This window comes from Protomyctophum bolini (assembly GCF_963924005.1).
Source record: "Protomyctophum bolini genome assembly, chromosome: 7".
Taxonomy (NCBI): domain Eukaryota; kingdom Metazoa; phylum Chordata; class Actinopteri; order Myctophiformes; family Myctophidae; genus Protomyctophum; species Protomyctophum bolini.
In genome coordinates this window covers 22,452,897-22,477,141 of record NC_137868.1, presented here as the reverse complement: position 1 = coordinate 22,477,141, position 24,245 = coordinate 22,452,897, and the positions used below count along the sequence as shown (strand labels likewise).

The window sequence follows — 24,245 nt, the reverse complement described above, 5'->3', positions numbered from 1 at the left end:
CCAAAGAAAATGGGACCCAGTGCCTCCCTGCTTGACACTCAGCATCAAGGGTTGGATTGGGGGTCCCTGTGACATACTAGCATCATGTCCAGGGGGTGTACTTGTACATCAAGCTGCCTCACGCTACAGAAACAGGAGACAGGCTCCTGCCCTATATGGGCCTCATGGAAAAAATATATATTAGTAATCCCTCTCCTGTTTCTAACAATATATATCATATATTTACATCTAAAATATATACAAACACAGAAACTGTAAAACATGTAAAATAACATCCATCCACATGCCCACACCTCTTCATGCATAGACCCACACAGGATCCTGCAATGCAATGTTACAGTTGTTCCAGAGACTACAACCATACATTTTACTTTACCAGAATTATAATTCCTTCTACGTACAGTTAGGATAAGAGGTCTGATTGGTTTATAGACAGTAAGCAGTCTGAAATGTACTGCATTCAGGAGCTACTGTAAATCACTTAAATTGAATCAGGGAAGTCATCCACATTACTGAGGTAATCAGGGGAAAGTGAGCTGTACAAATGTTTATTATCAGCATAAGAATGGTAGGATAATTCTTTTCCCTATGATGATAGCAATAGGGAGCATAATATACTGTGTAGATTAACCAGGACCACTGTACCAGGATCAGTCATTTACTGGACAATTCACTTGTCAGATGGGTTTTGGAAGATCATTCCCTGAGTCATGGTGTCCTTTTGTAGAGTGCCACAGATCATCAGCTGCCTGACGTAGTTTGAGTTTTCTTGCGTATTAAATACAATGGATCCCAATGGAGTCTCTCCAAACCCACTATCAATGGTGTCCAAGTCCACACAGGGGTATCCGTCCTCTGACTGCTCGTTTGAGTCAAGTGAAATCATCTCTGGTTCAATATGTTCTTTGCTCTCAGCACATTCCTTGTCTTCGGAGTATGGACTGCAGCTTACTCCAACTTGATATGTTCTGAAGGTGGTTGTAGAGCCCACTGACACAGACTCCTCAAACACTTCTTCCCCAGACAGAGTGACTGTGTGGACTGAAAAGTGACCAGTGGAGTGGCCTGTCCCCTGCCAACTATGGCCTTCATGGAAGTAGAGCAAAGAGGCGCTGTTAAGGGGGAAACTGTCATTGTAAAAGTCACATGGATATTTTTCTTTATCCTCAATGAAGTCTTCTTTTTCTGTATTCCAGTTATATACTCCCTGCTGTTTCTCAGTCGCCTCAGGTGTGTTAATCATCTGGATGTCAATCTCACTGAAGTACGGCTTTACCCAGTCCTGTGAGAAAGTTCAAACACAAGGTATGGATGAGAGTAATATACAGTACACTACAATGCCTGGAATCTTACAGAGAGGCTGTAATTCACCATTAAAAAAACCAATTAAACTATGTCCACTCTCCCCCCGTCCCCCCCGTCTCAAACAGCCGATCTATAAAGCTCACAACACGTCACAAAGTGTCACTTTTAAATGCTGAATGTTTTCCCCTAGAATTGGGGGAATTTTTTGGGGGGTTTAATCATAGTTAATTTGTCTCATGGACATAATTATATACCAGGCCTACCATTGCCAGGCCGATTCTAATACCTTATAATTAGTTAGTTCTCACATGCTTTCAAGATTTTTCAGAAATGTTAAAAAATAGCAGTTCAAGCCTGCAGCGTAGCATGAAGTGACGTGATGCGAGATTATATATCTGCAATTTTTGAATACCAATGCCAAAATCTAAAATGACAGATGTTTTCTTGGTTTTAATTGGTTAAGGACTGTGATGTTCAGGTCCACTGCAGTGAATAGCTAGAATAGCTAGCCACACTTGTTTCAGGATCACACAAATGCATTTTCACACAAAAGCAGATAAACAATCCAACTCCAACAATAAAACCAATAAATGCTGAGATTTTGCCTCTATTCAACTTTACAATTTTATTTAACCTGTAGCTGTAAGTACAGTATGATATGTACCCAGCCAAGAGTGCTGTTTCACACAAGCTGCTTCCCAGATAAGCACAAAGTTCATTCTTCATGAAAAGAACACCAACCACATCCTCAGGTGGAACTTCTCAGAATAAAAATGTAATCAGCTCTCCTCATCATACAAAACTCAGACTGCCAACAATCACCACAGAAGTGAGATTGAGTGACGGTGAACACCAGTTCTGAGTCACATGGGCATATTTTTCTGGGCTTATATATGTATGTATTATATTTGTCCTTTAAACAATTAAGGTTTCAAGGTTTCTTTATTTGTCACACCAATATATGTCAGACATAGAGGGATGAAATTTCGTTTCCCTCTCATCCACGGTGCAATGAAAACAACAAATAACGGTAGTGCAACAGATTAAAAGGCAATAAAGTGCAATGATAAAAGAGCTATAAATATATGACTTTGGATAAGAACTATGAAATACCCCAAACTATCAGAGTGTGTGCGTGTGCGTGTGTGTGTGTGTGTGTGTGTGTGCGTGCGTGCGCAACATTCAACATGGAACATTCAAGAAGCATAGTAAATAGACCTCAGTTCGTATTTTCCATTTGGGGGATATCAGCTCTGGTGACTCACATGTCTCATACACAATCATCTATCTACAATACATTAGGCAGCTGTATCTAGCCATTGAAGCCCCTTCATACTGACTCATTCTCTGCTCAAAAACACTCAGGGAAATTCCCAACATCCCAGAAGCCCCAGATGTGCAGAAGTTCTCACATGGGCAATACCTGCTGTGCGATGTTGAATTACATAGCAGTTTATGTATACTATACTGTATGTCTCTTACCTTGAAGTTCCCATCATAGGTGTGGTAGAGGGGCCAGAAGAATCTGTCTGCCTTTGGGATGTATGTCAGCATCTGGAGATTTTTCAGCCAAAATCTGAACAGAATTTGCAACAGAGGCATGATTCTATTATATTCTATAATTCTATTATATTTGTTTGTCTTTGTAAGTAGGCAACAACAGAATGTCATATGTCAATGCAACAATTCTTTAATTTACTGGACCATACCGGGATTCTGAAAAGAGGGGTCCGACCACAGTTTAAATCCTATTGTATTTGATCTGAGACTCATTGTAAAGAACATACTGACTAGGCATTGTGGGAGGCTGTAATACTTATTATATATGATCAAGAATCAAGATGTTTTACTCATAATAAATTATTCCACCCTTGCATTTCACTGCTCATGCCTATATTATAGGCATGAGCAGTGAAATGCAAGGGTGGAAAGTTCCGCACTACTCTCAACATAACAGTAACAATAATAAAGCTACGGTAATACAATTAACTTTACGATAGTTAACAGCATGGTATCAGTGGAAATAGCTTCACGACAACCGGAATTGTCAATCTGTGCTCCTAAAATAAAGAAATAACTGCATTCAGAAACTAAAACAGTTTGGAGATAAAACAGGCAGCTACAGTTATTGTTTACCTGATCACTAGAACACCCAGGGCAGTCATTTTGATACATTTTTAAATGTATTCGCTTTGTTATTTATTTTCTAGTCAAAATCCAAATAGAAAGACTAATTATAAACTAGCTATGCATTTGAAGAAGATAAACACAACAGAACAGACAAAAATGAAAAAGAAGAAGAATGTCACAGAGGATATTATAGTCAAGCTTCAGACTGGGTCTGATGGTGCCAGAGGATGGGTTAGTGACACTGATCCATTCTGTGCTTCTGTATTAATTAATACATTTCCACATTCATTACACAATATGTAAATTGATGTAATGTCCTGATGTTTCTTATTATCTGTATTATCTGTGTAATTTAATTATTTATTTTATATTTATTATGGAAAGTAAACTGCACACTGCGTTAATGATTTGAGGCATTTTGTGGCAAGAATCCAACTGATGGTGGCGCTATAACAGGGAATGTGAAATGGGTGGAATATATTCCTCTAGTAGGAAAGTCTGTGAAAGATTTCACATAAATTGCACGCTGCGTTCATGATTTGAGGCTTTTTGTTCAAAACGGGCCAATCCTGCAAACGTTGAAAGCCAATGTTAGCCAATTAGGATGGACTATGACATATTGGACAGATCCGTCTTGAGCACATAACTATAGAGATAGTGTGTAACGATTTGCAGGATTTTTGGACAGAATCTGGAGGAGTAGTATCATAAAATATGTTTTTCAAAAGTCGGCCTCCTGGTGGCGCTATAACAGGCCGTTCTGGAAGATTTGGGGCAGAGGTTAATCGTTGGCATCCAGGGAGTGTGTGTGAAATATTTGGCATCGACCGGGTTAACGGTGCCGGAGATTAGCTGTACACAGACGGACGGACACACACAATTAGTGAACAGTCAGAGTGACTGCTATGAGCATTCTAGTTTATGGAATTCTGGTCATTCCTAGTGTTTAAACTAGCCTTCGTGTCATCATTATCAGATATCAAAAGAGCATATATAGGCCTATATATATATATATATATAATTATATATATTAAAACAAAAGTTTAACATTAACACATTTTAGTGACCACAATATCAATAATGTGCTCTCAGTGCTGGTGTAATATAGATACTTTGCATGACTTCCTATGCTTGGCCTCCGTTCGGGTGCATTACATCTCTGCAGTGCACATAGTCCAAAGCAGCAGTGGTTAGTTGGTTATGGGGGAGGAGGGGATGCCGAGAAGAGTGAGAAACTTCACAGTTCATTTACTGTAAGATCAATGGGGTTTTGGTTTTGGGGGTTTTTGCTTTCTTACAAAAATACACGTTTATAAAAAACTATGTCTGTAATTATTGTAATATAATGGCTGAGTTTTAATTTCTGAACAACAACTGCAATTTAGGCATTAATGCTCTTATTATCTTATCCAAAACAGGGCAAGTTGTCATGTCATGTCATGTCAATGCAAGTAAATCTCCTCCTCACAGAGCTTGTGTGAATAAAACATAATTTGTATCAACCTATATGTTAGAGTATGTTAATACATTATAACTAACTCACTGCTCTTCGACTGAGAAATGTATATGCTGTGGTCGGCTAGGACCAACAACTGGTATCGCATTAAGCTCGAAAGGCAATTTAATGAGGATCTCAGTATTAGCTCAGCAGTAGAAATATAAGCGCTCATGCAGGGGACCCGGATTCACATACGAGGTAGAACATTATATTGTAGCTTTAAGCTGCAAATGTTGCTGCCTGCAAAGTTTTGCCTGCATGTAAAATGTGCAGATGTTTTCTCTGTGAGAGACACTTTAATCAAATATCTATACTCACGGCTTCTGGAAGTAAAACAGAACCAGGAAAGAGATGGCTATGGAAATGGAAATGGAGATGGCAATGACTATGGAAATGTACTCCTGTGATGAATAATTTCCTGCAAAAACAAGGAATGGTCAATATGGGGATAAACAAATGAAATTATTTAGCTAATTTAAATAGAAGGTTCACTATTGTTATTGACAAAGACCACTCTGCAATAAGATTTACATCTTATTTCAGTATAAGTTCAGGACTGAAAATGTACCGTCAATCTCTGCACTTCCCAAAATCCTCCATTCTGTTGGACGACTCCATTCACTCCATGGCCCCTTTAAGAAATCCTCTGGGCATAGTGAGGCCTTGACATCCACTATATACTTCGTATGTGGTTGCAGTTCATCGCTGTTTATCAATATGTATTTTTGGTCGACTATGGGATATGAATGCTGTCAGTATCAAAAGAATAAATGGTCAAACTTAATAGGGTCAATCAATGGCTCTACTAGTCTTTCGTAAATAATGAACGTTTTATGACAGCTGTGTAATATATAACTTTCAAAGAACTTATTACCTTTGCTAAGGTTTGGTCCATCCTTAGCCGTACCAAATATCTGAGACATCGAGGTGTATGGTTAATGGAGTTGTTTACGCCCCACGTAATGTTAAAGGAATTGTCATTATTCGTCACTTGCAGGTTGAAAGGCTGTGAAGGCTTCACTGAAAGGTACAATGTGGCAAATAAACAGTTATGCTTAATTGTCTCCACCAGGCCGAAGGCATGGGGAGAGAGTATGTTTTGCACATCCGTGTGTGCGTGCGTGTGTCTGTCCGTCCTTCCTTCCGTCTGTCCGTTACCAGCTAATCTCAAACTTTGCACACACACTCCCTGGATGCCAACGATTTTATTAATTTTATTCAATGCAGAGTGATAGCCTATATAAACAAAGCTTGTTTGTTGTCTTACCCATATCAGAGAGTTTCCAGCTAGTTGACTCAGTCTCACTGCCTTGCTGATCAACTTTTGCGGTACAGTTAGTCTCAACACGTGCAATCATTTCAAAATCCTCTTCATCCACTTCCATCAGACACCATGAGCGAGGGGGCATCATTTCACAGCTCCCACTAATTTCATCTTCAGAATCACTGGAGGAGATGGATGTACAATAAAAATCACAAATCCTTTCCTAGATCTTATATTATGGAAACATAGCCTCTCAAGACAGACTGTTGACTAACGTCAAACATTTTCAAATCAATGGAACAAATTCAAAGGAAAAGAGGGCACTGTTTTTCCTTTGTTTTGCCCATGGTACCCAGATTGATGGAAAGATGACAATTGATGCATAAACTAGTTTTAATTTAGTTTTAACATTAAATTAATCGTCGTGCCACTATTATATAGAAACATAAATAATACATGATCTGCCCACAGGTTGACTTTAAAATTGTCCAACCTCACTTGGCATATAACATTTGCCCACCTCATAGTCTCCAAAATATCACTATTGTCAAGTATATTTCTGCCTTAATGTACAAAATTATTGACAAATACAAAATACCAAGTAATAAGCTAGGCTTATTCTCTAAAATGAGAACCAGCTTGGTCCTGAAGCCACCAAAGTATTATGCTTAATCTATTCTGTCGTAGCAGTCGTACGATGGTGTCCCATGGTGAAAATATCAGATCTCCAAGCTAAAACATAAGTTGATTATGGCACTAGTTTACCTACACATTTACACTTAAACTCAATGGACCACATTTTTTTTAATCCTTTTGACAGATCTGAACAAAATAATATACTGTATGTTCATGTACATTTTTGTCAATACAATTTTCAGTCAATCAATCAGAGCTGAATTGTGAGATTGTAGATCGGCTATTTTCGGCAAGGGACACCCTTGTACAACCAGTACAGTGAGGCTTCATAGTGAGTGTCACAAAGCCAATTGTGTTTGCAATATACAATGTACAGTTCATATTAATTTCACTCTAACACAATACCTGCAGGTGGCCTCTATCTGAATTGCATAATTAGGGACCGTGTTTGAGCAGGAACAATTCAGTCTAGATTGATAGTCCGTTGTGCAGGTGACATTGCAGAGGGCTCCAACTGCAGAAACGAGAAGTATGATTAAAATGTGTTAAGTGCTATGCTATGTCATCCACTGCCTTTCCAACATACTATCTACTATCTATATAATCTATGATATGCAACGTACAATCTTGAATCTCAATATCACTGAGATCAAACTCTTTTGAATGCTTTTTTTTTTTTTACCCTTTTGTCACCCCATTTTTTTGTTAGGCCAATTAATTGCTTCCCACACACATTTCTGTGTTGTCACAGCTCTTGTATGCTAGTGGCTCAGGTACCAGTGAATTGAGCAGCCAGGAGGACGTTGAGCCTTCGTCCTACTCCTCCCACACAGCACATATTGGTGACTATTATCACCCTCCCCGCCCCGCATTTATAAACATATTGTATACACATGTAGGCTATTTATATTATTGTGATTGTGAAATTATAGGAGAGGTTCTCCCTCTAATTTCAACTTATTTTGTGTTTGTTAATAAATACAACTCAAACCTAAAACAAACAAAATACACAATACACAAGATGACAAAATACAACGCCAACGTACCATCTTGAATAAACCAAGTGAGATCCAGCAACAGCAGCAAGGACACAACTTTAAGAGCCATGGGGATACCTGCAGGTTACTCTTCTCATCCACTGGTTAGAACAGAGCCATGGGGATACCTGCAGGTTACTGTTCTCATGCAACATCACTGCAACAAACAAACACAAAGGTACACACCACGTCTCTGACATGCTGAAAGCTTCATGGTTTTGTCACCAAGGATGTGGTTTTAACCCTTCTGAGTGGGTCCCTTCACATCACATCTACATTGCTTCTAGGAATATAAATTAGCTATAACCAAGAGAAGAGACATACAAAGACTTCCGTTTGACAAGTGGCACCTACACTTACAGAATGACAGATGTATAGTAATGTGTTATGTACTGCGAATCTTAGGTTAAGGAAATGTTAACACTTTTGTTTGATACATTTTTCATATTAACTGATGTAATGCATGTCAGGTAGTACCGTAGTAGTTTTGGATATTAATGATTAAAATATACTATTTGTATTGTACACTGATGTACTGTAAATATTACCCACACAAATGTCAATGAACAAGATTGTTCAACGTAATGGGTCTAGTGTGGATCTCACATCATATGGCCAGTCTATATCAGTTCTATAGTCATCTCCGTTTGGCAAAATAGTAAACAAAACTGTGACATTTTTATTTTACTTTTGAAATTATTTTGTAATAATAAACTGCTGTTCTTGACTGCTCGCCTCCTACTAAAATGTGATGAGTGAGAAATAAAGCTATAAAAAGCCCTACTACATGCCTGTTAAGTTATTTTATTTCTGAATTAATATATCATGTTTGATATATGTTTCATGAGACCCTTATGTGACTGACTCCTACACACAGTATTGGTTAATTAGGGACTTTTTAGCTGTCTGGTACTCATAATATTACTCTCAGAGCCCACAGTGACCTTCAGGTGGTAACAGCAATGTATTTGGCTTCCAAGTCAAATAACAGCTCAAATGTCTGTATAATATAAATTAATTTAATGCTTTCACTTAAATGTTTCTTTTACCTTTCTTTATGATTGCATTTTTCCATCACTTAACTTAAATATCCATCTACTGTATACGTGCAAACAACAAAACCAAAATTAAAATAATTCCACTACTGTAGCATAACCCACAAGCTCTTTCATAACCTCAGGTATAAAATGTATAGAGAACAGGTGACAGTGGGGCTTGTGGTGGGTATTTCCTACAAACAGCATCATACTGTTCACGGTGGCTTTTTTGGTGATATAACTAGAAGAATGACTACAGGTTTTCTTATCATAGGTTTCACTTTCTACACCATTATCTCCTCCTACAGTACACTATACCTGTATACAGCTGTAAAAGTGGGCAGTATCAGTCTCCATAAAAAAGGAGGTGTTTTCGATGAATCTATCACGGGTAAAATGGAGTTTGAAGCTACAATGGGTTTGTATAGGAAGGGGGCGGGGCAGTGGAAATTAATATCAAATATCTAAATACTTCAAGCAACTTAAAAACTGTCTGTGGTGTTCACATAAGCCTGAGTAGACGATAAAATGACCAAAGGTTCTTTTGAAAGTGAAATATCCCTTTAAGACTGAGAATGACTACTGTTCAGTTAAATGCATACTATGATGCATTCTGTGATTTCTTTTCACACCAAATCTGTTTACTGGTGTTTTCAAACCTTATTCCACTAATTAAAATGTAAAACGATCTAATTAATACTGCTGACCAAGTTCTTTATTAAAAGAAGCAGTGAATTCGGGAAATAAAAGAAGCAGAAATATAAAACTATAACTGCAAAAAATGTAACATGGTGTAAAATAACAGTAACAACACAATAGCCTTCACAGGAAGTCTTGGCAAAGCCTGCCTTTAGCTCTTATCCGGTGCAACAAAATTATTCTACATCACTATATGGCAAATGAAATACGTGTGAGGATGTAACCTGTGAACCAGAAACTAACGAAGAGCACTTTCAACCTGGCGTTTGCCTACAGTGACACTCACTGTAGGCAAAAATGCTAAACATTTTCAAAAAGTGGATCTGCTATTTTAGCTATTTTTGAACTTAACCCTTATAAGTCCATTTGTACACTTTCAGAGTACACATTTTACAAGGATTTTACAGTGTAGATTGAGGTCCCAGAGATACTAATACAAAAAAGGTATCAAATGGGGGTCTGTGGCCTAAGCAAGGCATAATTGCAGATGCAGCAGTCGTTGAGAAATAACCACTGACAGGAACTGCGAGGCAAAGATGAGAGGTTTAATGCTCCTTACTTACTCTTCGACTCGGACTCTACTGCAGGATAATATTTAAAGATAGAGTGCCGTGATCCCCCCCCCCCCCCCCCCCTAAAACATGATCATCAGGGATTATGATTATACTAGGGGGAAGATTTCTTTCAAAAAAAGTGTACAGAAAGTGTTAAAATTATGTTTTATGTGGCCACACCCACCATCATTAAGCACCACCCATGCACCTGAACCTCACCCACAGCTGTTGTTGTATGATAATGTGGGAGGGGTTAGGGTTATGATGTCACTAAAATTGTGTTATTAATTGCGTTGTCGATTGGGCCTTTTGACTCAAAGGCTTCCAGCTTTCAGGAAGAAAAATACACATTGAAGACATATTTGAATATTATAACCACACCTGGGGGTCTATTAAAGTAATGTTAACTCCATAAACACATGCAAAACAGAAAAAGTACAAAAATCACAGCACTCCATTTTAATGATCCTGAAGGGGGTTATTTCTAAATAACGATTGGCTCGCCGGCTATTATACCGCTTATTACATGACTACTTCATAAATCAATTAATACATTGACGCAAAAGTAACAACAAAATAAAGTATTTCCTTGCTTACGGTAATGAAAGTATTCCGTAAATTTATGCCAGGTGCGGCTGCCCCCGTCAACGAACAGCGCAACACGGTCGCCTCGGAAAAGTGTTGAACAAATAGAATCAATTTTCGGTTATTGTATTGTCATTTCTCGCTTTAATTCTTGAGAGTAATGTTTAGCTGTGTATTTGTTTACAGCAGGAGCAGGTGCTCTGAGCAGGCTTTGATTAGACTGAGTTACTGAGTTCATTGGTTATTATTCAGAAATAAAACAGTGCTAAATCCAGTGATTGAGCAATCAGAATCAAGCATTCAACCAAGCTGTGTAATAATGGATATTCAACTTGTGGTGGAGAATGTCTGGCTTAAGAGGTTCACCACTAAACTACCATGTCGCCTCTACCTGTCCACCCTTCCTAGGCCTCCCTCGATGTCGAGGGGTACCTTCAGGTGTGTTGTCAGAGAGGTGGTGGGAGTCATCTGCCTGGACAAAGGTACTAGTAGCTTGTGAAAGTTCTTCCTGGAACCTTTTGCGGTCACGACGCCGCCTTTGTGCAGCTCTCCATTTATCTCGTTTCTTTCTTTTGGCCTCTTCAGACATCTGTGACACCAGCACCCTCTTCTTGAAGTAGCTGAAAGAGAACAAAAGATAAGTGCTTCCTCTGCATTCATTGTGGTAAACTTGAAGCATCTCAATCTGCAGTAGAGTCATGAAACTCATAACCAGCCACCCATCATGCATTGTACATGCACTGTATATTTTGTAATGAAGTATTGTAATAAACAATGATATCTATGGGTGTAATAGTTAATCGATTTAATAGACAATAAACATTTGAAATAAGTAATAATCGTTAAATTGATTAAAAAAAACTTTTGAACATGTCCTTATAATCTTCAAAACATAAAGCAACATTGACACGTAAGTTAACCTTGTAGTTCTTCTATTTTCAAAGAATTTGTAGAAAGCATAAAATAGAACTTAAGTAGTTAATTGATTTGTTGATCTAAAAAAATAATGGATACAATAATCACTAAGAAATTAATTGATATCCTTAAGTAATCAGAATCATATGAACAGAAAAAGGCTACCTTATACGATCCTTCTCCTTCAACATCTGTACACCTTCAGGTGTAGAACGGCATCTTTCTCTGTACTGCCTTTGTGTCTCTGCATTCCTCAGCTTTCCTGAGGTCATGGAAGCAATATTATCAGCATTCAGCAGTCAGCACTGATGTGCAGCCTAGAAATAAACATCTACAATATTTCAACTCAGCAGTTTTGATAACAAAACATTATGGAAATAGGGCTGTCACTATCTTTTCATTTTTATTTAATTACATTATTATTATTTTTTTTTACAAATAATTACAATGAACAATTTGTGTTTTTGGCATTGAATAGAAACTAATCTGTCTAGTACCGGTATGCAAAAAGAATGATTATCTAAAATCTGTAATCCGGCGATTATGTAGGTCTAATAAATGTGACAGGCCTTCACAGAATTAAATCATACTTTTGCTGTTGGGAGTCGTGGGACGGTTTAATGAAGGACAATATGTGCTTCCTGTCTGTGAAGAGTGTGACATCTGCTGGTCCTCTTGGTTGGATGGCTCAATAGGCATACCCTCTTGTCTCAGTGAGAAAGCCCATGGAGACATTTTAGCTGCAACACCTATGGAGTGAAAAGAGTGGTGTAAACTAAAGTAACTAAGGCCCCCTTTACACGAGAACGGTTTCCATAGAAAACAGAAAAATAAAGTATTGTTCGCAGGGGTCCGTTTAGATAGAAGACGACAGTGTTTTCGGGGGTAGAAAAACAGAACAAAGTGAAAACTTCCAGAGCAGTTATGCCTTCGTAACTGCTTGGGAATCGCTTGGATGCGGTCCACCTCCACCTGGCATGCACACTACAGCGTGTTAACTTTTTGTGTTTTTGGCATTGAATATTTGAACATATAAATAACATTTACTTTTCTGTTTGGCTTTTAGGTTTTGCAAAATACTTCGACAAGGAATAACTACTGACGACCGATAGCCTTCCAATAATCAAAATAAATAATGTAGTATGGCCAAAATCGTTCATAATTTTATACTATATACTATAATTATGATTATTTCTATTTTGGCAATAGCCACTCTACAAACTCATAATGAAAAAAAGACTGAAATAATGAAATCATACTTTTGTTGTTGGGACGGTCTCTGTGCTGATCACATCCCTGCTCACACATCTCTGTCTTGATGTGTACCGTTTCAACAGCAGGAGGCTCCTCTTTGATCACAGGACTGGTACCCAGTCTGGCTAATGAAGGACAATATGTGATTCCTAATCCTGCCTGTGAAGAGTGTGACATCTGCTGTTCAGGGTCCTCTTGGTTGGATGGCTCAGCAGCCATACCATCTTGGATCAGTGAGAAAACCAATGGAGACATTTTAGCTGCAACACCTAATGGAATGAAAGTGACTAAAGTAAGTAAGTAGTTTAGTCTACTCTGTTGTACTGTCTGAAGTAAAAGTTTAGTATTTAGTCAAATGTAAACACTTTTCCACGAGATTCACAGTTCACACACAGAGCATTCTGATACCCAGTGGTCGGTAGATAGCTGACTCCAAGTAGCAGCATGAATTATTGGATGAGTACACACAGGCTACAACTTTACATCAATATCATTCACAGACACACACAGCCATTGTATGGCTAGCATTAATATAGAAACCATGCATGTGAATGACATGTGTAATAGCCTATACTTACAGGGAAACTCCAGTTCCAATTCCTGCTCATTTGTCATACTATAAACACAGTTTGCAGTGAAGGGGTTTGTTGTGTTGACGTTACGTTCACTCTGCAGGACTAACAGTTCGTCTTCAGTCTGTTTCAACCTAACCTCCAGTCGACCGATTTCTTTGTCTCTCTCGTCCAGCATCATTTTATATTCCCTCGTTTTACTGTTGTTGACGTTGTAAATGATATCCACTACGATGCGTATGGCATTTCTAACTGCATTTTCAACGACACGTGTGTCATCATGAATATTTATATCTGAATGTATAGTTGTGTTAGAATAATTCATTTTACTAATAGTTTTAGCACAATGCGGCAACCCTCGAAAAGAACAAAAGGCTAACCGAAGGAAGAAGTTTGCAGCAAAATAATCAGAGTAATTAGATGGATGAATTTATAATTAAACGTTCAACAAACAAATGGAACCTACTGTACAACACGCTCGGCCGTGTTTACAAAGAGACAGCTATGACCAACTTCCGTGTGCACCAGCTTGTTGGGGCTACACAGCGCCATCGTGTGGTGATTTAATGTCAGTGCAGCCTGGGCCTTAAAACCTCTTGCTTGAGCCACATTGCCCCAGCCGGCGGGGGCAATAGCCCCCCCTCTATGAATACCGGTAATAGAAAATGAGAAATGTCACGTTATTATTTATATAAATAACTGGACTGGTTGGAGGATAAAATAAATAGTATTCTTAAACTACACTTGTGTGACTTTTTTGGTTTGTTTTTATATTTCTCATCGTCTCTGCTCTGCTGCTGACGCTATTTCCGGTTACCTTTACGTACGGGGCGCACGGATTTGAATTTCTCCGGTCAGCTGTGTAGTGTGTGTTGTTGTTGTCAACATGGCTCAGAAGAGAATTAGTGATTTCTTTGGTGGTCCAAGCCCAAATCAAGTCTAGTTCATGAGCACCAGCAGCAGTGTTCAGCAGGGGAGTGCTAACGTTGAGGAGGTCGACATTGTCGTGAAGTTGTCGTCGTCGAGGACAATAATAAAAAAAACAACAGCAGCACCAGCAGCAGTGTTCAGCCAGGGCCGAGCTCGAGTCTACCTGCACGCCCGGGGCGGCCACGGCCCCTGCAGCCACGAGCCAGGCGACTACCGTTATTAAGGTTTAAGGTAAAGCATTTACTATTTAACTATATTATTTCTCTAATAGTCACGATTGCAGTGAGAAATAATATAGTATTTACTAATTACTATGGCCGCCGTGCCAACTGAACTGCTGAATGCTGCTGCAATTTAATGTTAGATATTAGATTCTGACGATACAACACCCGGGTCGCCGAGCCCAAGTGCGCTGATTGATTGATTGATTGAAATATTTATTAACAACAGTTTGCAGAATTACAAGCACAAACTCAATACAAAGACTGTTAACTGTGAGTGGACGACCCAATTAAGCATTACACTTGTTTACAAGAGGGTCCACCATGTTCAATTCATCAAAACATTTAGAGACGTACAAATAGACACTTCTAGTTAAAGAACGGAACAGGAATTCATCATAAAGGAAGCAAAAAGGGAAATGAAACATAGTGAGGTCCAGCATGAAAATGCTGCTGTATTTGCCAGCATCCACCTCTTGTTTGATGTGGTCACTCAAATAGAGGAGGCATGTGTCCGTGGAGTGGGATGTTCTGAAGCCGGATTGGAATTTCGTACATCATTTTTTTTGTGGCAAGATACTTTTCAACCTATTCATAGACGATTCTTTCCATCACGTTTGAGATGGAGCTAAGAATAGAAATAACCGGGCGGTAGTTTCCGGGTTCTTGGGGGACCTGTCCCTGTTTGATGGGAGGTTTATTATGTGGGTGATGATTGGAGTTATAGAGATGGCAGAGTCTCTGAGAAATTTGGAGGGAATATTGTCATGGCAAGTGGTATTGTGGGGTTGAAGGGCACTCAGTTTTTTAAGTACAGTACCTCCTCAGTTGTTATTGCCAGTTTTTGCATTCCACTCTCTATTTATTTCATTCTTTGGGTCAAATCCCAGAAAATGAGAGGGACACGGATGAATGCAACCAAGCAAAAAACTATATCTTTACTATATAATTTAGCTGGGGACCCCCTGGAAGTCCCTCAAGGACCCCTGGGGGTCCCCGGACCCCACTTTGGGAAGTACTGATATAGTTCCAGGGGGTCCCCAGCTAAATGATATAGTTTTATAGTAAAGATATAGTTTTTTGCTTGGTTGCACTCAGGTGTCGCTCTCCGGAAATAGCCAGTCTATAGCTCACAACACTTGCAGATCTGCTATTTCCGGCAGCTAAGTATAATTACATATTATATGCTACCATGGCTTGCCAATATACATTTTTGTTAAAGCGGCACTATGCTGCTTTTTAAATGAATACCAGAGATTAAAATAGGGTGCATTTTGCATCCCAAAACGCAGTTTATAGCCCAGGGACGCAATAAAACAACGACCTCTGCATCCACGGGATGCACTACTACTGTACTCAGCATGTACAGTAAATAATACACACTCTAGCTTTAGTTATATTCATATTTAGTTATATTCATTTCTTCGTCTGTTTTCTACATGAATATAACCATATAAAATTAAGTTAAGTTAATGCTGCAATTTGTTGAAGTGGGACTCATAAAATGTCCCTGGGACTCATCTAAAAGTCCATCCCTGCATCCCGGGACTCATTACATTGAAAACCTAATTACATCACTGAATACAATTTAATTTATTTTGTGGACAAGGCAAAATAAAACATAGAAGTCCGCACACTGTAACTTTGTAAAGCTAAATAGATTAACATTTAGACACAAAGTCTACTGTCTTCATCAGACTATGTGTCTTCATCTTCATCTATTCAACAGACTATGACTAAAAGTAAAACTAAATCAGAATTTGAAATTGGCTGTCAAAATAACACTGGTTGAAAACCACTGCACCAGAGACATGAACACTTAGAAGTGGAATAATTCCTCCACTAGAGGGTAGCATATGTTAGATGATAAGACATCTTTAATTCATAAATAGACCTCTGGATGTGAGGTGTGGGTTCTGTGCAGTACTGGTATATAATACTATGCCAATGTGCAGCAATATGTTTTTAAACTAGGAGCAACCGGAGAAAATTGATTAATGTTTTTTTTAATTGTAAGCACTTGACTTGTTGACAATAGTATACCATGTTCTGTACTTATTATTAATTATATTTTTGATGTAGTTTAGTTTGTTTACACACACATTTGCACTCAAAGTACCACAAGGGACATAAACTATCAAGCTTTTTTGTCTATGCTTTTGGCAGTTTTGTAAATCAATCACATGAGCAACCAGGGTACAGTTTGTGGCTAGTGGGCTAATAGATTTAATGATATGCTAAGAATTCAAACAAGCAGTTTTTGGGAAACTGTTGAGTTTTTGTCACAAGTGGAGATAAACAAAACAGACCAAAGTGAAAAATGGGGATACGTTTCTTTAACATAGTTTTATCATAATAATTGCTTTATTACTTTATGGTTTGGTGACCAAATCATAGGTCTACTTTGCAGCATGCTACTTAGTAGGCATTCATTTCTTTGTGAGAATCCAGGGGAAAGGCATTTGTGAAGGCTACTATCATAATAATCTCTCAATAACCTATTCAAAGCTGCACTACTGAATCTGTCAGCAGGGGCAATCAGAATCATTGTATACTATAGGCCTACATTGGGATTTACTGGAATTAAAACATAAGCGGTAACTGGTAAGCACCCCACTGGAGGAGGAGGGCTGAGGGCGGATCAAACGGGCCAACAACCATGTTATCCACATTCTATTGGGTGGCGCCATAGACATAGAAAGGTAGACACCTCCTTTGGCTCTGGGGCGTCTGCATCTTGTGACGAGGCAAGCTTAGTTGCCAAGCTTCCGCATGCGCATCCGTTCGGTCCCGGAAAAGACGCGATTTGATTGGCCAGGAGTCACTCCAGAGGCAGAGACGCAGCATGCCTTCTGCACTTCCGCTTGACTTCCTTCCGCCTGTGCCAATGCTCCTATGATTGGCCGAGTGTGTTCCTATGTGTCTATGTACATCTGTTTGGGGCAAAAACGTACCGCTGGATGACTCAGTGGTCGTCACACACACACACACACACACACACACACACACACACTCACACTCACACTCACACTCACACTCACACTCACACTCACACTCACACTCACACTCACACTCACACTCACACTCACACTCACACTCACACTCACACTCTCTCTCTCTCTCTCTCTCTCTCTCTGCACTGCACTGCTCAGTTCACATGTTGGTGTGATTTTTATCTATGAGCTGTGCCCCCAGAGGCAAATTCAAGGAAACAAACAGCAGAGGGCACTGTTTTTTCTTTTTTTTTGCTGATGTGTTCCCAGGTTGCTATCACAATGGCATGCATACTTTTTACCACTTTTGGGTCTGTTGATGGATTGGTTGATTGAATATTTTATTAGCACCGTATAGCACGTATTAAAAATATGTTTTTTCGACAGTATAGTTATGCACATCTATACAATAATAATAGCCATTTCGATTGTGGTCCTATTCAATTCATCATCAAAACATACAATACGAAACATGTCACATTTTGAGGATGTTTTTTTAAGTATTTGGGCTGTTTCTGGAGGTATGCTCTGCTAATTGAGAATGACTGAAATAGCTCGCTGTAAGGTTTTGTATGGCTCTTGAGGGCTGCTCTTGGTGAATTGTTCCGTGAAGTGACCCGCACACTGAAGCAAAGTGGTGAGGTGTCTCTACTGAGGGGGTGGGGGAGGGGTAACTACTAACTGGTGAGGTGTCTCTATACTGGGAGGGGGGAGGCATGGCATTGCTGTCGTGCGGAAATCTCGTATCTCCATATTTGATAGTGTTAATGCAACACGTCATACCAGCTTCAGTGTAACACAAAATAGCTGATGTACAACAAGCTCACAAGTCACAACGCTTCACATCACAACATGTTGTGAGCTTGTAGATCCGTTATTCTTTTTTTAAAGAATAGTTTTTTGCTTTTGTGCCTTTTATTGATAGTTACAGTGAAGACGGACAGGAAAGAAGGAGAGAGAGAAGGGGAGAGACATGCAGCAAAGGTCGTCATGGACGGGATTCGAACATGCGACAGTCAGGCCAGAGCCTATATGTGGCATGCGTCTGGACCACTAGGTCAGCGGGCGCCCATATCCGTTATTTTTGAAAAAGAGTGGCTAATTCTGTCTGGGATTTATAAATATTGAACCACTGAAAATATTAACAGATATTACATTGAATGCATTGGATTGTTTTCCTGAAAAGTAATGGAGAAGGACATACAAGGTTTCCACCTGACAGTGACGAGTGGTGTGTTCATGTTCAGAGCTGGTGGTCGGGGGTGAAGTGAAGCCACCCTCTAGTCGTGTGTGTGTGTGTGTGTGTGTGTGTGTGTTTTAGAGGGCGTATTGCAGCTGCATGTTGTCTGCGTGTGTGAATAAGAGGAGAGAGGGGGCAGAGAAGGTTCAGAAGTGTTGGAGCAGAAAATCTGTCTTTCTCTCCCTCTTTCTCTATCTCTCTTTCGACTACCTCTTTTCTCCATCTCCCCCTCTGTCGTTGGGCCAGACGTAAAGCAACAGCAATTTGTGCGATTTCACAGCTCACTGGGTCCCTAAAGCTCTGACAGCCTTGCACCGCGAGAGGCAGAGGAAGGGGGAGAGACGAGAGAGAGGAAGATGGAAGGAATGAGGAAGAGGCCAGAGTAGAACAGATAGGATATCAGATGTGGTGAATATTAAATTGATGGTGAAAATGACAGGTGGAGTGATGGGGCCATCAGCAATGGAGATGTGACATTTGATGGAAAGGAACAGTGTCTCACAGCATTCAGTGATGGCTCCCTTACAGCATCTTCTGCTCCATCTGGTATTGAGTTATGTATTAATTATTAAATTATTAAATAAAAGGACCCAAATCTTCTAAACAAACGACCTGTCATCAATATGTGTTAACATGTATTTTGTTTAATGGTTTCTAAGATGTGTTGTGCCCCAAACTGCTATTACACCCAAAGATATTGTAGATAGCACATTCTTTTTTATCATGTTTTTTACTTGGGGAAAACATGAAGCCTGCGCCCACCAAAGATGGCACTAATGAATAACTGTCTGAACATCTCACCATCAGTTCTGCCTATTCTCGCAAGATCTATGAGGGTCTTTGTCGATTGCAGGAAAGCTTAGATCGTGACCCTGAGTGATTTAATCCGTTCATCAGTCCATGCACTCTTAGCTTTCGATGGGTTCCGTTTGGGTGGTCATTATGCTGCTATAAGATGTGAGACTTGTGCCCTTACAATGGGGTCACTACCTCAAGACCTCAAAGGACTACCATCATCATGGTCTGGTCCTAATCTTAGTACAGCAAGGGTTTAGAGTTGTAGGAAGCTTTAGACTATAACAGTTATGTCAGCATGTGGTGCTTTTCAAATGTTGTGACTTGTGGCTGAAACACTTAACACGTTTTATACAGATGTGGCAGTCAGTCAGTTTGTTGATGTCTTTGCCAATTCACCCTGACGTTCAATGGCTATGCTAAAACTCTGTGTAACCAGAACCCTGCATGCAATTTTGAGCCTTGAGTTTTCCATTCTTAGGTCAGAAACCTGACAAGGCATCATGCCAATGGATAGTCAACAGAGAGAGGGAGTGAGAGAGAGGCAGAGATACACAGACACATAGATACCAGTGATGCTGATGTGGAGGGGTCAGAGAGAGAGCGCTTGTGATAAGACGTGTCACCTGAGTGCTTTGTCTTGGTGGCAGGGGGTCAAGTGAGAGCTTGAGTAAAGGGGGTGTGTGTGTGTGTGTGTGTGTGTGTGTGTGGGGGGGGTGTTTCAGGACATCTGGGCAGTCTTTGAAGGGGTCAACCACGGGACAGGAAACCTTCTTAATCCCCCCAGATGGGCCTGCCCTGTAGTAGAGGATTTGGACCTCCGCTTGCTCTCCCACCCACAACAGTAGCTAATTGACGCCCAGTACTTCGATTGCAGCACTTCCACTCAAAGCCCCACATGCTTTCACAGGGATTTGGAGCTTGACTGGGAAATCCTTTTATTATACCTGATGTCACGGATGCTACCAGTATAATATTATCTCACCATGTGGTATTGCAATTGTGATGATAAATACAAGGATACATTGGCTAGACTGGACAGACAGTTTACTAAATGACTAATATATTCACTTGAGGTTTCAGGCAAATTACTCTCAAGTAATACAGTATAAGTACATTCTCAAAATACCCATATATGGTGCCCAGGTCTCGTGACATCACGTGACATAATCAGGGATGGAGATCCCTGATGTCATAGTAACTGCGGCCTGCTGTCGCAAACTCGCAATTAAGCCATACAGTATATAGAGATCCATTCAAACTCAAGACTGGCTTGCCCCAAAGTTATTAGTGCAGCCGCGCCCCGGCACCCGACGAAAACTAGAGTTCTCAACAGGCCAGAAAATTCCTTCATGAAACCCTGTACACTCAAGAGAATGTCCCTGCTACCACCCTTAGATCACCATATATGGAGCTGACCTGTTCTGACATTCCATATGTTTTTTTTTTTATATATTTTTTATCCCACGATTTTGTAACCCATTTTTCACCCCTGTGTCAATCATCTAATGTGATCCTGGGCTCTACACACCCTCCTCCAACCTAGTCCCCATATATGGGGGACAAGGGGAGAGCAACGGACTTGAACTCATGCTTCCTTCATGCCTGAGTGTCCAAGTTGCTCCTTTACACCTGACAGGGGGGAGTTTCCCTGGTTGGACGTGACATTCCATATGTTGATCTGACCTCATCACACCCTGTACACAAGACATGCTCCTTATATGACGACCGTTGAGCCAATTCTACTCTATGGCTCCGAGACATGGACACTTTCAAAGAAACAAGAGAATCGGTTGGATGGCACTTACACCCGCCTTCTAATGAGAGCGCAAAATCCGTCTTGGAAGAGCCACCCATCGACTAATCTAATATACGGCAACCTTCCCCGTGTTTCTTCACTGGTTCGATCCAGAAGAGCGCAGTTTGCCGGCCACTGCTACAGAGCTGACAATGAGGTTATATCTTCTCTTCTTCTCTGGAGTCCTGCCTCAGGGCGGATCAGAGGTAGAAAGCTGTCGTTCCCTGATGTCACACATGCTTCAGTAGGCAGGAACTGGGGGTGGCAATGAAGAACCGGTGCTTCAGTAGGCAGGAACTGGGGGTGGCAATGAAGGACCGGGAAGTCTAGCGTAGCATTGTGGAATCCATGATCTCGACCGCGGTCGAAAAATGATGATGATATGGCAGTACAGAATTCATTCCATGTTGATCTGACCCCCCATGCCAAAGCGCCAGCGCCTGCCCTGCAGTCAACGAGGCGGATGCATGCACACGACCTCGCCCTTAGGCGTCTTGCTGGTACTAAAGCAAGGTTCTAAAACGGTTAGTCCCAATACTTGATTCTGATTGGCTGGTTACCGTTGTAAAATCCACGATAATATACACCTTCAATCACTTTATATCATTCCCAGCTGATCCCGCAGCTCTGTAGCTGAACTTGGGAAGGGGAGCACTTGATTGCCGTACACACGCTGGCCATGCGGGCGTGTAAGCAACTCATATGACTCATATGACTCACGCACTCATATGACTGTGAATGTGTCGCTCCAGGCGGCCCCGTAAAGACATCAAGTGCTATTCTATACTATAGCATGTGAAAAAGGAAGGAAGTGTGTCTGGCTCGCTCTGGTGGGCACAAAGCGTAGCTACTTTTGTGAATTTAATAGTTTTATTAGGTTTTGTTTGTAACCGTTTTAGAACAGCAATAAGCCACGTGAGGTCCCAGTTTACCGTGGATTTTTTAATGGCCGAGAGGGTAGAAGACCTACGCCTCTCAGCCATTATAAAATCCAAGGTAACCTGAGACCTCGCGTGGCTTATTGCTTTAGTCTTAAATTGTGTGGCTAATTGCTTTTATAAAATGGTTACTGTTGTGTTGCCACGACAACAGAGCAGTGTGACTTAAAGAATAATTTCTACAAGAAGTTTCTATGCAATGTTTACATTTAAGAGACACTACAGCTAGCTCTGAATCAATATTGAGTGAGCTATAGCCTAGCTAACAGACTAAATCACTGCGATGATTTTGCATGCTAATACACAACTGCATAACCCTTTTCTCACCTAAAATGTCAGAAAACAGATCAGAAACAATGTTTCAAGATTCTGATGTGAATTGATTTCACAATTTGTTTAGCACTGTAATTTGATGGCATGTGGTGCACATGTGTGAGTTTTGCAGTTTAATAATGCATTTTACAACGGTTCAGCCAATGATCATCAAGTACCTATCCATTTTGTGTGAGTGTGAGAGTTTTTCATGACAATGCTAGCTGATTGTAAGAGGAAATCTGTGACCTGAAATTGGTTATATTAGGTAGTATCTCTGATGTAATAACAAGATCTCGGACATGGACATGTGTGTGTCCAGACTTATCTATGACGTTTGACACAACATTTGGGCAAGGTTTCAGCCCAATAGACTTCCCAATAGACTTCCATATAACGATTCATAATCAGATGCCGTCCCGGAAAACCCACGAGGTGCTCCTGTCTAATAATAATAACACTTTATTTTTAAAGCAGCTTTCATGACATGAAATGCAGCTCAAAGTGCTTTACAGAGCAATAGAGAAAAAAAGAAAACAAAAGCAAAAGCATATACCGGTAAAACTTTTGAATAAGGCAATACAGCAATATACTACAATAATACATGAATATAAATATAAAATATGGGTTACAAAATCGTGGGATAAAAAAGTGTGGAAGTATGTCTTGACCTGTGCTTTAAAATGTCTACAGAGGTAGACGTGAGATTATTTCCAGACGGCTAGCGTCCTACAAAGCCTTGTCGTAAAAATGTTAATTCAATCTAGAAAGTTTATATGCCAATATTGAGGTTATGTCTTTTTTTCTATAAAGCAGTGATATTTACAGCAAAATCCTCACTGTTATTTTAACTCGGAGTGTAATAGCAGGTACATTGTTTGTTACACTTTCAGTTAGTTAAATTAACACTAAGGATTTTATTGTATAGTATAGATAGAGAATGAGAGAGTGGGGCTACTGTCCTTGTACATGTCTTTCTTTCCGATAAGGAGTATTAAGGACCCCTCCTCCCATATAACATTACCATAAAGGCCGAGGGGGTCAAGTGAAGGTTCTTGCCCTGACCAGCCAACTGGAAAACTCACAGGTTCACAGGTCATGGATAAGCCGCCCTATTGGCTGATTGGTCAGACAAATCAAATTAGCATCCCCTGGTGATCCCCTCTTAAATCACCGCCCATGAAGAATTAGAAGAGGTGGTCATACGTTTAATTTGATTCATACTTGAGCAGCACATATAGGACGGATATCTTTCAGTGTTATTGAAAAGGCTACAATTTTGATTGAACGTGTCTAGAGCAATATACTTTATCCAAATAGTATCTTTCACTCTTGTAATGATTTAGAAATTTTAGTATATGCAATTATGCCTCACATGTGTACAGTATGTGGAGTTTTGGCAAGAAACAAGGAAAGAAAAAGTATAGTAAAAACACTGACGTTTTATGACATGAGGACATTTGATCTGATGCTGCTATCACCGCAATTTCATTTCCATTCCATTCCATGACTTTGACCTTCCCTCCTCCTGC

The 24,245-nt window shown here is 40.0% G+C and overlaps 2 protein-coding genes across 3 annotated transcripts; both read right to left on the bottom strand.

Moving 5' to 3' along the window:
• Positions 1–670: 670 nt before the first annotated feature.
• Positions 671–7,998, bottom strand: il21r.1 (interleukin 21 receptor, tandem duplicate 1; the record flags this gene model as incomplete). Its single annotated transcript, XM_080768238.1, has 8 exons — positions 7,880–7,998; positions 7,239–7,347; positions 6,201–6,379; positions 5,808–5,953; positions 5,502–5,682; positions 5,252–5,351; positions 2,788–2,881; positions 671–1,282 (listed from the first exon to the last, which is right to left on the bottom strand). The coding sequence occupies exons 1-8, from the start codon at positions 7,938–7,940 to the stop codon at positions 671–673; spliced, it is 1,482 nt and encodes a 493-aa protein (XP_080624364.1). The 5' UTR covers positions 7,941–7,998.
• Positions 7,999–9,619: 1,621 nt separating this feature from the next.
• LOC308318177 (uncharacterized protein) lies at positions 9,620–13,959 on the bottom strand. Of its 2 annotated transcripts, none has more exons than XM_080767608.1 (5): positions 13,493–13,959; positions 12,920–13,183; positions 12,251–12,409; positions 11,826–11,922; positions 9,620–11,365 (listed from the first exon to the last, which is right to left on the bottom strand). In XM_080767608.1, the coding sequence occupies exons 1-5, from the start codon at positions 13,809–13,811 to the stop codon at positions 11,119–11,121; spliced, it is 1,086 nt and encodes a 361-aa protein (XP_080623734.1). In that variant the 5' UTR covers positions 13,812–13,959; the 3' UTR covers positions 9,620–11,118. The 2 variants fall into 2 exon arrangements, with proteins under 2 accessions (XP_080623734.1, XP_080623735.1); XM_080767609.1 differs by having other exon boundaries at positions 12,920–13,138.
• Positions 13,960–24,245: the final 10,286 nt, after the last annotated feature.

What these genes read in the sequence shown, in the direction of transcription:
- LOC308318177 (XM_080767608.1), bottom strand. Translation starts at nt 13,811, where the DNA reads ATGAATTATTCTAACACAACTATACATTCAGATATAAATATTCATGAT. An exon ending in ATTGGAACTGGAGTTTCCCT is followed by an intron (nt 13,184 to 13,492) that starts GTAAGTATAGGC and finishes TCATTCCATTAG; the next exon opens with GTGTTGCAGCTAAAATGTCT. An exon ending in CACGACTCCCAACAGCAAAA is followed by an intron (nt 11,923 to 12,250) that starts GTATGATTTAAT and finishes CCATGACCTCAG; the next exon opens with GAAAGCTGAGGAATGCAGAG.